We start from the raw sequence: 13449 nt of genomic DNA on the forward strand, positions 1-13449 counted from the left end.
AATGCATTCATCCCTTCATACTCAAACCTTTAAGGTTTCCTCATCCAGGCTCTTCACTTCGTCTATCAGCTTCTCCAGTTCGTCTGCAGGGATCAAGGATATGACCGACTGGGCAGAAACACTTGTAGATAATGCTTCCTTCATAGCATCGTCCTTCCCATTTTCATCTGCCTGATTGATAGTGCAGACTCTTAACTCTGCAAGCCTAGAACAGAAGACACACTCCAGCGTTACTTAATCAATGCATGAAAGCTGCACAAGCTTTTACACACACCCCATACAATAAGGCTGAGATTTAGCCATCACTTCAATCAGGAGTGAGGACATTGCACATTTATTACTGAAGTCAAGAATGAGATACTGCACAAAGAAAAACTATAAAGGATCGTGAATGTAGCCCAGTCCATCACGCAGACCAGCCTCCCATCCATTGTCTCTAACTACACTTCCCGCTGCTTCGGAAAAGCAGCCAGCATAGTCAAGGATCCCGTGCACCCCAGACATACTGGCCGGAATTCTCCTATCCTACCCACCACTGGAATTTTAGCGGGCAGGTTGCGGAGAATGTGACACGCCATTGATGATCGGGCAGAAATGTCCAGCATTTAGACCAGCGGGGCCAGAGAATTTTGTCCATTCTCTCTTCCACCTTCTTCCATCAGAAAAAAGACACAAAAGTCTGAGATCACCACTCAAGAATACCTTCTTCTCTGCTGTCATCAGACCCTTGCATGGCCCTACCTCGCATTAAGCTGATCTTTCTCTACACCTTAGTTATGATTGTAATGCTACACTCTGCACTCTCCTTTCCTTTGTATAGCACAAGAAACAATTCTTTTTGAGGTATACTAATACATGTGGCAATAATAAATCAAATCTAGCCACAGGTTAAGTGACCTACCTCAGATATGTTTTTCCATTTCCGAGGACAGTCTCTTCTACAAGAGGAAACATTTCCATTTCAGAGTGGAAATCATACATCTGCCCATTAGTTCTCTGAAATAATTCTATCAAAAGGCAGCATACAAAATTAACAGGGAAGATAGTGGTGTTGTGGTAATGAACTAGCAGTCCAAAATTCCAGGCTAATGCTCCAGGAGACATGGGTTCAAATCCTACCACAACCCCTGGTGGAATTTAAATCAAGTTAATAAATCTGGAATTGTAAAGCTAGTCTCAGTAATGGTGACCATTATAACTATCATTGATTGTTGTAAAAACCCACCTGGTCTGCTAATGCTCTTTAGAGAAGGAAATCTGATGTCCTTACCTAGTTAGGCTTCCAACTCCACGAAGGAAATTTGGCACGTCAGCTACAACTCTCACCAACTTTTACAGATGCATCATTGAAAGCATGCTTTCTGGCTGTTTCAGAACTTGGTATGGGCTCCTGCTCTGCCCAAGACCACAAGGAACTACAAAAGGCTGTGAATGTAGCCCAATCCATCACACAAACCAGCCTCCCATCCATTGACTCTGTCTACACTTCCCGCTGCCTTGGCAAAGCAGCCAGCATAATTAAGGACCCCACACACCCCGGACATTCTGTCTTCCACCTTTATCCGTTGGGAAAAAGTCACAAAGGTCATGTACAACCCAATTAAGAACAGCTTCTTTCCTGCTGCTGTCAGACTTTTGAATGGACCTACCTTGCATTAAGTTGATCTTTCTCTACACCCTAGCTATGACTGTAACACTACATTCTGCACTCTCTCATTTCCTTCTCTACAAACGGTATGCTTTGTCGCTATAGCATGCGAGAAACAATATTTTTCACTGTATACTAATACATGTGACAATAATAAAACAAATTTAAAAATCCAGACACGCAGCAATGCGGTTGACTCTTATCCGCCCTCTGAAACGTTCAGTTTAAGGGTGAATAGGGATGAAAGAATAAAGAATAAAGAAAAATAATCATAGGGGTCCCATACAGAACCATCTCACAATGGTCCCCTGGTGACGAATGCATTCACATCCCAGCTGCTTATATACGAGTTTCCTGTTCAGTGACATAAGAGTGATCAAAGTAGCATTCAGAGGGTGTCGCTGGTAAATAAAGTGCATTTTAGCTTGCATAATAGATCCCGTGCACCACCTGACAGCTGGATTCATTCAAGCCACAAGTTCCATTCAAACTAGGGGACCTCCCATCTTGTGACTACAGGAGTCACCCGCGTTTCAGACATTCACTCATTCATTTGGGTGGCATGCTAGCACAGTGGTTAGCACTGCTGCTTCACAGCTCCAGGGACCTGGGTTCGAATCCCGGCTCAGGGTCACTATGTGGAGTTTGCACATTCTCCTCGTGTCTGTGTGGGTTTCCCCCCCCCCCCGGTGCTCCAGTTTCCTCCCACACTCCAAAGATGTGTGGATTGGGTTGATTGGCCATGCTAAACTTTCCCCTTAGATGCTTAGGTTAGAGGGATTAGTGGGTAAAATATGTAGGCATATGGGGTAGGACCTATGGGTGGGATTGTTGTCAGTGCAGACTTGATGGGCCGAAGGGTCTCTTTATGCACTGTAGGATTCTATGATTCTATGACCCATTGTCACCATTACCCAGGAACAAAAATTTCAAACATGAATGCGGAAATAAAAAGCAGCAGCAATTTATTTTAGAGTCAGCCTCATCTCGGAGGCTGCAAGATGTGGCTTCACGGCCCTGTCCACAGACTTGAGCAAGCAGTCTCAGCTGACATTCCAGTGCAGTGCTGAAGCAGTGCCACATTGCCTGTGGTACCAGCTTTTGGATGAGTGTTAAGTCAAGGCTTCGTCGACCCTTTCTGCTCAATGTAAAAGTCCCCATGACACTATTCAAATAGGAACAGGAGAGCTCGAACAATTTGCTGGAAATCTGAAATAATAACAGAAAATGCTGGAAATACCCAACAAATGCTCAAGGGTGGCATGGTGGTTAGCACTGCTGCCACACAGCACCAGGAATCGGGTTTGGTTCCCAGCTTGGGTCACTGTGGATTTTGTACGTTCTCCTGTGTCTGCATGGGTTTCTCTGGGTTTCCTCCCACAGTCTGAAAGGCATACTGGTTAGGTGCATTGGCCAGGCTAAATTCTCCCTCAGTGAACCCAAACAGGCACTAGAGTGTGGTGATTAGGGAATTTTCACAGTAACTTCATTTCAGTGGAGTTACACTAATAAATAAATAAAAAATTCTGGGCAACCCCCTTTTGATGAAAAGGCTGCTGTTCCTTTTAACAGTTCCCTCTTGGGCCAGCAGTTGGTCTAATCCTACAACATCAATTATATATCCGTCATATTTAACAACAAAGGACAGCAGCCTGACATGGGACCTCACAATTATGTCATCTGTTACCAAGGCTACATGGATCATCTGTTTTCAATTCAATTGCAAGTTTCCAGGACAATACGAACCTCCCGGCACTGGGGAAGACCATTTGGTCCAACAATCTCAGTCCCTCAGATTGAACTCAAGACCTCAATTCCCACCTTTCCACCAACCTATTTCTTCTGAAATATAACTCGTTAGAGAAAAATGGTAATGATTTATTGTGAACGATTGTTATTATAGGGACAACATACGTGACAATTTTATATACATCCAGATCCTTAGCGTGATGATACTGTGCCTTTAAGAAGTGTATTTTTATCATGTTCCTTGTAAGGGGTATGTTTAAAATTCAGCTGTTTTACACAGTGCCAATTTGTCTGCACCAGGTGGCTCACATGCTGAAAATGCAGGCTAATGATTGATTTGTTTGTTTCAATGTGATTTAATGGGGCAGCACTGTGGCACAGTGGTTATCACTGCTGCCTCACAGCGCCAGGGACCTGGGTTCGATTCCTGGCTTGGATCACTGTCTGTGTGAAGTTTGCACATTCTCCCTGTATTTGCGTGTATTTCCTCCGGGTGCTCCAGTTTCCTCCCACAGTCTGACAATGTGTGTGCGGGTTGGGTGGACTGGCTGTGCTAAATTGCCCCTTAGTGTCAGAGGGGCTAGCTAGGGTAAACGCATGGGGTTAGGGCCCAGATGGTATTGTGGTCGGTGCAGACTTGATGGGCTGAATGACCTCCTTCTGCACTGTAGGTTTCTATGATTCTATAATGCATTTTTGTTTACTTTGGTTTCTCTCCTGTGTGGGGTTTTGATTAGATTGATTGACAAAGGCAGAATCTTGTGACTGAGCAATCCCAAGCTTACAGGGAAATTGCACATTTCTCTTTTATTTTAGAAGTCAATTTTTACCAGGTCCTGAAAGAAGCATCTTTCTGTCTCTCTCTCTCGTTCTCTCTCTCTGGAGGCTGCTGTCAGAAAATAGGTGACTTTCTGTCTGTCTATTTCTCTTCAGATGTGTCCAAAGGTTCTAGGACTGTTAACAAGTACAAGCATGTAAGCTTGGATGTTGCTAACTGATTTTGAAGCGGGGTTTAAGTCTATAAGAAGAATATTGCTTGAATTGGAACTGACAGAGATAGGTTAGCAGTTAAGAACTGTATCTTGTCATGTTTAAGTTTTTCAAGTTAAACTAATTGGAGTTTCACTATATTGTTAAATAAAGTTTATAGGAACATGGGAATTAAAGAACAAAGAACAGTACAGCACAGGAAACAGGCCCTTCAGCCCTCCAAGCCTGTGCCGCGCATTGGTCCAACCAGACCATACGTTTGTATCCCTCCATTCCCAGGCTGCTCATGCGACTATCCAGGTAATTCTTAAACAATCCCAGCGTGTCTGCCTCCATCATCCTACTTGGCAGTGCATGCCAGGCCCCCACCACCCTCTGTGTAAAAAACGTCCCTCTGATATCGGAGTTGAACCTTGCCCCACTCACCTTGAGCCCATGACCCCTTGTGATCGTCACCTCCGACCTGGGAAAAAGCTTCCCACTGTTCACCCTGTCTATACCCTTCATAGTTTTATACACCTCTGTTAGGTCTTCCCTCATTCTCCGTCTTTCCAGGGAGAACAACCCCAGTTTATCCAATCTCTCCTCATAGCTAAGACCCTCCAGACCAGGCAACATCCTGGTAAACCTCCTCTGCACTCTCTCCAAAGCCTCCACATCCTTCTGGTAGTGCGGCGACCAGAACTGGATGCAGTACTCCAAATGTGGCCTAACCAACATTCTATACAGAAGCAAATTTAACCCTTCAAGCCTGCTCCACCATTCAAGCAGATCATGGCTGATGATTTTGGTAAAGGCTTCCTGGTGAGTCAATAGAATCACACCTGGAGTCAAACATCTTATCCTCACACTAAGGTCAAAATAAAAATCTGTTGGGTTTTAGTTGGGCTTCATAACATATTTTGGGGTGTTTCCCCCCCCCGGTTTCCTAATAGTGAAATACAATGAGTCGATCGATCAGGAAATATGGAGTTGACTGGGGGATCAATGTTGGCTTAAAGATACTTGGTGAAATTCCTATTGAATGTTTAAGGAAGAATTCAGTAAGACTGCTCATTCGGGTAGGAGCAGGAGTTGCCAGTAGTTAGGTAACATCATAGTCCCATTTATCTAGCCCACTCTTCTCTCAAATGGGACTTCATTTCAACAGCTGAAAAGGTCTTGAATTTATCCTTTGATATACGGTTGAACCACCAATGCACCATCTCAGTTTGGATTATATCCCAAAGGGATTTGACAATACAGAACTCCCTCAATAAGTCACTGGCACATCAGTCTAATGCTCCTAAGATAAGGTTTAACCTTCAATCGTCTGTCTTAGAAACAAGTTCAAACCCAATTGAACTGCCTTTTTATACTGTTCATTTCCATGATTTTACATTCAGATATGGAATACTTTTGATGCAAATGTACATCTACGTTGTAAAATTTAGTGACATACAATTGATGACACTAAATATGTATCAGCAGTGAAAGGGTACATTGTGCTACAAAGGTCACGAGGAGGGATGCAGAACGTCTCCTCTGATTTGCCACTTAATGATAAGGTGTACTTGCACCTCAGGGAGTGCAGCGGTTCAAGAAGGCAGCTCACTTTCTCAAGGGGCAACTAGGGATGGGCAATAAATGCTGGCCTAGCCAGCGACACCCACGTGAATGACTAAAAAATCAATCTTAATCTCAATTAACTTCCTGCCTCCTTCGAAAAGAAGGAGGGAACATCAGGAGTATGGGATTAGGTCCCTGTGGCTCTTGGGAGACCATTAGTGGATGTCACAGAGCTCTGCTTGCAAAGCCAACTTTCTCAAGGACATAGGAAATAGGAGCAGGAACAGGCCCTATAGCCTGCTCCAACATCCAATATGATCCTGGCTGATTTTCTGCCTAACTCCACTCTCCCCATATCCCTTGATTCACTGAAACCCGAAAATAGCCAAATAGCACAATCATACCCCCCCCTAGCCCTTCGAAGTTATTAAGGTAACTTACACATCCTACCTGAGGGAGAAACCTTTTTCCAGATGACAGTTATTAACAGTTGGTGATGCCAATGGAGATCTGTCCGGCCAGAAGGGGTCTTCTTCGGATGGAGAGTAAGGCGAGCCGGGGCCCGTGTTCCAGGGGCTTCCACAGCAAGATCCTGGCGACTGGGGAATTGCAAGGACACTTCTCATCAGAGCGTGCGAGACTTGGTTGCTGATGTTGTGTATTTTGTCACTGCTGGCTGAGAGGAATCCTTCTCTCATCGCTTTCCCTTCACTAGCTTCAAACGAGGAACCAGTAGTCAGTGGGAAGCTCCTGGTTCGGAGGCCCGGTGACTTGACCACTTGCGCCTGTGGGGAACTTGATAGCGAGGTGGACAGTTCACTACTGGTGCTGTTGCTTCTCCTCGGACCACCAATTGGAGAGATCTTGTCATCTTGGGCTGCCGGAGGCACCTCAGTAACCGGCTTCTGGGTTACGGCTGCTACTTTCTCACTATCAGGAGGTTGTTTGATATTGACTAGAGATAAAGGCCTGGCTTTTGAATCACTTGGTGCAGAGACGGTTCTTTCCACGGTTTTACCTGAGAGCGGAGATGGTGGGCAAGTGTCCTTGTTCCCTTTGTCTAGGGTGTCTGGACCTGCTAGTGTTTCGAAAGAATGAATCCTTTGTTTTATGGATTGTACTTGTGGAGCTAAACCTTTAGATGAAGTGAAGACCCATTCCTTGTTCTTCTTCATTGGGGCAACATTGACTGGTGCCCCATCCTTTGAAGCCTTCAGGCTTTGGCGAGACCACACTGGCTTGGGAGCTACAGGTGGCCCTTTCTTCACACTGGACATTTCATCAGACCTCCGATTTGTCGATGTTGTGGCACTGCTCTCTGCTTTCAAACCATCGTTGTGACAAAGCCTTAAAGAAGCCTGATTCGCATTGCTTTCAAACACCAGGGCCTTTTCTGTCAGTTGAGGGAGCGTGGATTGGTTTGGAAGTCCCTGCGATTCCGCCGTCGGTTGTTTCTCAGCCATCGCGTTCTGAGCCGCTTCACCCCCCGAGCCTTCGATCATTGCAAAAATAGTTCTCGTTTGGAGGCTTTCTGCGCCTTCAGCACTTCTAACGCAGACTTCCTGTTTCTCGCCCTCGCAGAGAAGGTTCACGCACCCCTGTCTTCTGAGCAGAGGCCTCGCTGTCACTGGATTGCAAAAACAGTCAGTCAATAACATTGTTCAAAGGCTGATCCGTCCCCACGCTGCTTAATGCTGAAAGGTTCAAACCGAACCCAGCCAACCTGTGGCAAGGCATCCGCAGCATCCCTTTAAACTCCCTTCACAAGTGTCAGAATGCAACTCCATGTAAAGGGAGGGGGTGGGGAGCTCATTTGTATACAGAATATAGATGCAACCACAAGGGAAAGAGTAACTGCTTCTCCATCCAGTAGTTCAAGAGAAAAAAACACTTCCTCGTGAAAAAAAACAAAACCAAAGCAGTTTAAAAGTTGAATGTTAATTGAAGTATGTAATTTGCAATGTCAGGTTTTTTATCTAGGCTACTTAATATGAAATCACAATACTGTTAAATCTTCCAAAAGAAAAAATGGGGACTCAATATCTGACTTAACAGTGACATTTTTAACTTAAATATTGTCAATTAATTAAAAGCTTGCACCAGCCACTTTTTGTTTCCCATGAAATGACACAGTTCCTCGATAGGATTAAATTGACTTTTTTCCTGTTCTCTGAAATGTAATTACACGTTTAAAACGTAGACATTGGAGTCAGGCTTTCACCAGCTTCCTCTGATTGAACGTCTCTGTAACTCCAAGTGAGAACATACCTGGATTTGCTCCTCTGAACGCCAGTTGATATGAATCCGGCAAATGTAAACGCTGATCGAGGTCCCCAGGAGGTATTAGGGTGAAGAAGTTGCTGTGAGTGGAAACTGCTTCACCCTCTGGTGGCTGCAGGTTCTTTACTTCCTGTGAAACAAACAGGAAACCTTCATTTCAAAGGTACGATTGGTTGCAATCAGCTTGTGACTGTGTAGGTGCTAGATTACCATCTACTGAGAAGGTGAAATTGCTGGGCTGCTAATTTCATGAGTAACTGGACTGTCAGCTAAACAACCCTGGATGTCCACTGCATTTGGATAATGGAATTCATGAAACGGTGTTACCTTGTTTCTGGTAGAACGTCAACCTCAGCTCCCTGGTTGCACTTGTCCCCTCTTGAGTTAGTAAGCTCCTGGCTCAGGCTCCATTCTAGAGTCTCGAACACAACATGTTAGAGCGGCATGGGGGCACAGTGGTCAGCACTGTTGCCCTCACAAGGGGCCCAGGTTCAATTCCCAGCTTGGGCCACTGTCTGTGTGGAGTCTGCATGCTCTCCCCGTGTCTGCATGAGTTTCCTCTGGGTGCTCTGGTTTCTTTCCACATTCTGGACACATGCGGGTTAGTTGGATTGGCCATGCTAAATTGCCTCTTAGTGTGGGGGACTAGCTAGGGTAAATGCATGGGGTTACAGGGATAGGGCCTGGGTGTGATTGTGATTGATGGACCGAATGGCCTCCTTCTGCACTTTAAGATTCTATACTATGACACTTCAAGGCAGGACTGAGTGTGGTGATGTTAGGGAGTGCCATATTGCAGTTGACACTTAAACTGAGGCCTGTTCTGTTCAGGTGGATCCTGAAGTTCCAACTTCACTATTTCGAAGAAAATAAAAGCTGGGCCATCCTCGCCAGTGTCTGAGCCAAGATTTATCCCTTAACCAGCAACACTAAAAACAAACAGATTACCCGCTCATTATAGGGTTGGGATAATGGGATCTTGCTATTGATCCTTATGTTGTAGTAATGACCACACTTCAAAAATACTTCATTGGTATTGCAGCTCTTCGGGGATCCTGTGGAGCATTATTAATTGGAGATAGTTCAGAGAAGGTTCACGAGGATGATACCCGGTATGGAGGATTGTTTCATGAGGAAAGGTTAAACAGGTTGGGACTCTGATTATTGGAATTTAGAATCTCACTGAAACATATCAGATTCTTAAGGGGTTTGACAGGGTAAAGGCTGAGAGGATGTTTTCCCTCATCGGAGAGTCTAGGACCACAGGGCACGGTCTTAGAATAAAGGAGCGCTAATTTAAGACTCAGATGAGGAGGAATTCCTCCTCCTGGGGGGTTGTGAGTCTTTGGAACTCCTTGCCAAAGAGATCTGTGGGGACAGAGTCCTTGTGTACTTAAGGCTGAGAATAGATGTTTTAAAAAAGTTTTATTTATTAGCATCACAAGTAGGCTTACATTAACACTGCAATGAAGTTAGTGAGAAAATCCCCTAGTCGCCACACTCTGGCGTCTGTTCGGGTACACCGCGGGAGAATTTAGCATGGCCAATGCACCTAACCGGCACGTCTTTCAGACTACAAGAGGAAACCAGAGCATCCAGAGGAAACCCAAGCAGACACAGGAAGAACATGCAGACTTCCTACAGACAGTGACCCAAGCTGGGAAATGAACCTGTGTCTCGACTCCCCACAGACAGTGACCCAAGCTGGGAATTGGACCTGTGTCCCTGGCATTGTGAGACAGCAGTGCTAACTACTGTGCCACCGTGCCACCCTTTTGATCAATAAGAGGATCAAGGGTTACAGGGAAAGGGCAGGAAAGTGGACACGAGGAACAATGGATCAGCCATGATCCTATTGAATGGGGGAGCCGGCTCGCGGGGCTGAATGGCCCACTTCTGTTCCTATTTCTAACAGTCTCACATAAATAAAGTTCCTTTCTTATTCCAAAAATTTGTAAAACTTGGGAACTTGCTGCATTGAGATGCTGAAACTTCAACACCAATCTTTTTGTGTGAGCCGGGGTTGTTATGAGCTGCACTAACTGAACGGTTGCCAGAGAGAAACTCAGTCATAACTTTCAAAACCGATTTGGTTAAATACTCAGACGGGAAATGTTTGCCAGGCCAAGGGAAGTGGGCACATTGACCAGCTCATCCAAGGAGCTAGCACTTGTTCAATGGGCTGAATGGTCTCCCTTCCGTGTTTTGTGATTGGAGTACATTTCTCAAAACAGAGATGATCTCACCGGTTAAATGCAGAAATGGCAGGAATTCACTTTGTTACAGGATGCAGTGTTACATTGCAAGAAATGCGCTGCAGGCAACTTGCACAATTACAACTTATCTGATTTAAAGTCATGGCTGACTTTCACTTTGACCACATGAAGTAATGCAGCTGCCTCCCACACTCAGATTCTTGGCTCTTACTCTGCCTTTTAGTTTTCATAATCTTTCCAAATGCGAGCAGCAAATTATGTGGTGCAAAAGACCAGCCCACTGATCTCAGCTTCCTAACCACACAGAACGCTGCCTAAATAGAACAGAAGGTCCTCTGTGTGCCCTATCTGGCAAATTCGAGAGGAACTTCCTGAACATAGGGGCGGTTCGATTCCCAGATTCGGTCAGTGCCTGTGTGGAGTTTGCACATTCTCCCTGTGTCTGCGGGGGTTTCCTCCGGTTTCCTCCCACAGTCCAAAGATGTGTTAGGTGGATTAATGTGCAGGATTACAAGGATAGGACGGAGGGATGGACCTGAGTGAGATGCTCTTTCAGGGAGTCAGGGCAGAATTGATGGGCCAAAAGGCCTCTTTCTGCACAGTAGGGATTCTGTGGTTAACAGCACATAGATCATAGATCCCTATAGTTCAAAAAGAGGCCCTTCAGCCCATCGGGTCTGCACCAAACAATCCCACCCAGGCCCTACCCCCATAGACCTACATATTATACCCACTAACCCCTCTAACCTACACATCCCTGGACAATAAGGGGTAATTTCTTAGCATGGCCAACCAACCTAACCCGCACATCTTTGGACTGTGGGAGAAAACCGGAGCACCTGGAGGAAACCCACGCAGACACGAAGGGAATGTGCAAACTCCACACAGACAGTGACCCGAGCCGGGAATCGAACCCAGGACCCTGGTGCTGTGAAGCAGCAGTGCTAACCCACTGTGCTACCGTACCACCCTGCAGTTTCAAAAAGAGAGATGAGATAAAGGATGAATGAAAGTAAATTCAATGATGGGAAGAGAAAATGAGATGAGAAAGAAGGTGAGGAGATGGTTGTTGGCTTCCTTGCCTTTCCCAAAATAATTTATTTCCTTTTTGAGCATTGTCCCTGGTTGTGTTCCGATTATTGCACTAACTCCCCTCAACCCGACCAATGGGAATGATCGAATTCCAATCTTCCCCACAGATTGTCCAACACTAGGTCTGTGTGGCATCATCACTCCCACACCTGTGTCCACCCTCCGCTAAGGTGTAATAATCCACTTCAGCGTTTCTTAAACTGAGTGACTGTCACTCAGGACAGCAACTGAAGGCACGTCCTCAAAGGAATCCGTTTGTCCGTCTGCTATTAAACTTAGTGGGCAATTTCATTTAGCAGATTTTAAACATTTTACTTTCTTTCAGCTTCTTCGAGAGAGCCTCAACATCATACCGTACCTGAACAGAGAGAGAGACAACATGTTACCTTGTTCCTAGCCTCAGATGCTACTGGCCAACAGGTCCAACCACCTAAGAACTAAATTTCAACATTCCTCTCTTTGCCACAGTACAGGCTCAAACTTTGCTGGTGGGATTTTCCAGCCACGTTCGTCCGAAAGTCCGTAAAATCCTGCCTGAAGTCAATGGATCTTGGTATGGTGTGTCTTTTTCCACCACCAAACCCTCCCCCCCACGCCCCAACCCCCGCCATCCCTCCCCACTGCGAATCCTGTGGCAGCATCACAGGAAAATCCTGCCCCTTGTTTAGTTTGATCACCACTTATTAATATAAGCAAATTCCCTGTGGATGCTGGAATCTGAAACGCGGGGAACACCAGAAAAACCCAACAGGTCTATCAGCATTCATTAGGACAGAAACAGAGTTAACGTTTTGAGTCCTTTGACTCTTTGCTAGAACTGTTGGAAGGGAGAATGTGTTAGAGCTGTAGAAACTGCAACAAAAAATAGCAACAGATGGCCCGTTGTGGGAGGAGGGGGTGTGGCGGAGTGGGGAGGCAATATTTCTGCACATCAGTGGAAGAGAGATTCGGCCAGAGTGAGGGTATCGGAAATTTGGAGCTGAGTGTGAATTCAGTGCTGAGGAGAAAGAGATACTCATCTTCGGGAAGAGTGGAGAGCCGGATTTGCGAAGGAAACTCGAGGGCAAGTGAGAGGTAGAAAGAACTTGAACCGTGACATGACAGCCAGCAGGTAAGTGATTACTATCAAATAAACTGGTTGGACTCTAACCTGGTGTTGTGAGACTTCTTACTATTATTAGACAGGAGCCAGGGAATGTAGATTGGCTGTGGCTGTTTGAGGGTAAATCCACATGTATTTTAAAAGTCAATTGTTAACAATTAAGCCCAAGCATGAAGGGTAAAGATGGCAAGATTCCTGGATGACAAGAGAGATGAGAGCTTAGTGCAAAACAAGAAGGAAGCATATATAAATTTCAGGAAATGGAAAATGGATAAAGCTCTTGAAGAATACAGAGAGAGCAGGAAAGAGCTTAAACAAGGACCTAAGAGGGCAAAAAGGGGCCATGGCAGGCAGGATTAAGGACAGTCCCAAGGATTTTTATGCATATATAAGGAGAAAGAGGGTAACTAAGGTCCATTCAAGGACAGTGGAGGGAATTTGTGTGTGGAGCCAGATGAGTGGATGAAGTCCTTAACAAGTCCTTTGCATCTATTCACAAAGGAGAAGGATGTGGTGGATAGTGAGTGTAGAAAGGGGGATGTTGACATCCTAGGACATGTTGAGATAAAAAGGGAGGAGGCATTGGAGGTTTTGAAAAACATTAAGGTGGATAAGCCTCAGGGTCAGATAGGGTCTATCCCAGAATACTGAGAGAGGCGAGGGAAGAAATTGCTGAGATCTTGGCCAAAATCTTTGTATCCTCTTTAGTCACAGGCGAGGAGTCAGAGGATTGAAGAGTAGCTAGCGTTGTTCCTCTGTTTAAGAAGGGCAGAAGAGATAATCCGGGAAACTACAGGCCTGTGAATCTTACAGCGATGGGGCAA

General features: G+C 45.4%; 1 protein-coding gene across 2 annotated transcripts in view; it reads right to left on the reverse strand.

Moving 5' to 3' along the window:
* The window catches only part of il16 (interleukin 16), a 131471-nt gene that overhangs the window by 14940 nt on the left and 103082 nt on the right, over window positions 1-13449 (reverse strand). For both annotated transcript variants that reach the window (XM_080214246.1, XM_080214245.1), the window contains 3 exons: window positions 8204-8345; window positions 6386-7562; window positions 28-205 (listed from right to left, as the gene is read on the reverse strand). In XM_080214246.1, coding sequence (XP_080070372.1) covers window positions 28-205; window positions 6386-7562; window positions 8204-8345 — 1497 coding nt within the window. The remainder of the gene's footprint in view (window positions 1-27; window positions 206-6385; window positions 7563-8203; window positions 8346-13449) is intronic.

The sequence above is a fragment of the Carcharhinus amblyrhynchos genome, chromosome 28 (assembly GCF_965287045.1).
Source record: "Carcharhinus amblyrhynchos chromosome 28, sCarAmb.v2.hapA, whole genome shotgun sequence".
Lineage (NCBI taxonomy): Eukaryota > Metazoa > Chordata > Chondrichthyes > Carcharhiniformes > Carcharhinidae > Carcharhinus > Carcharhinus amblyrhynchos.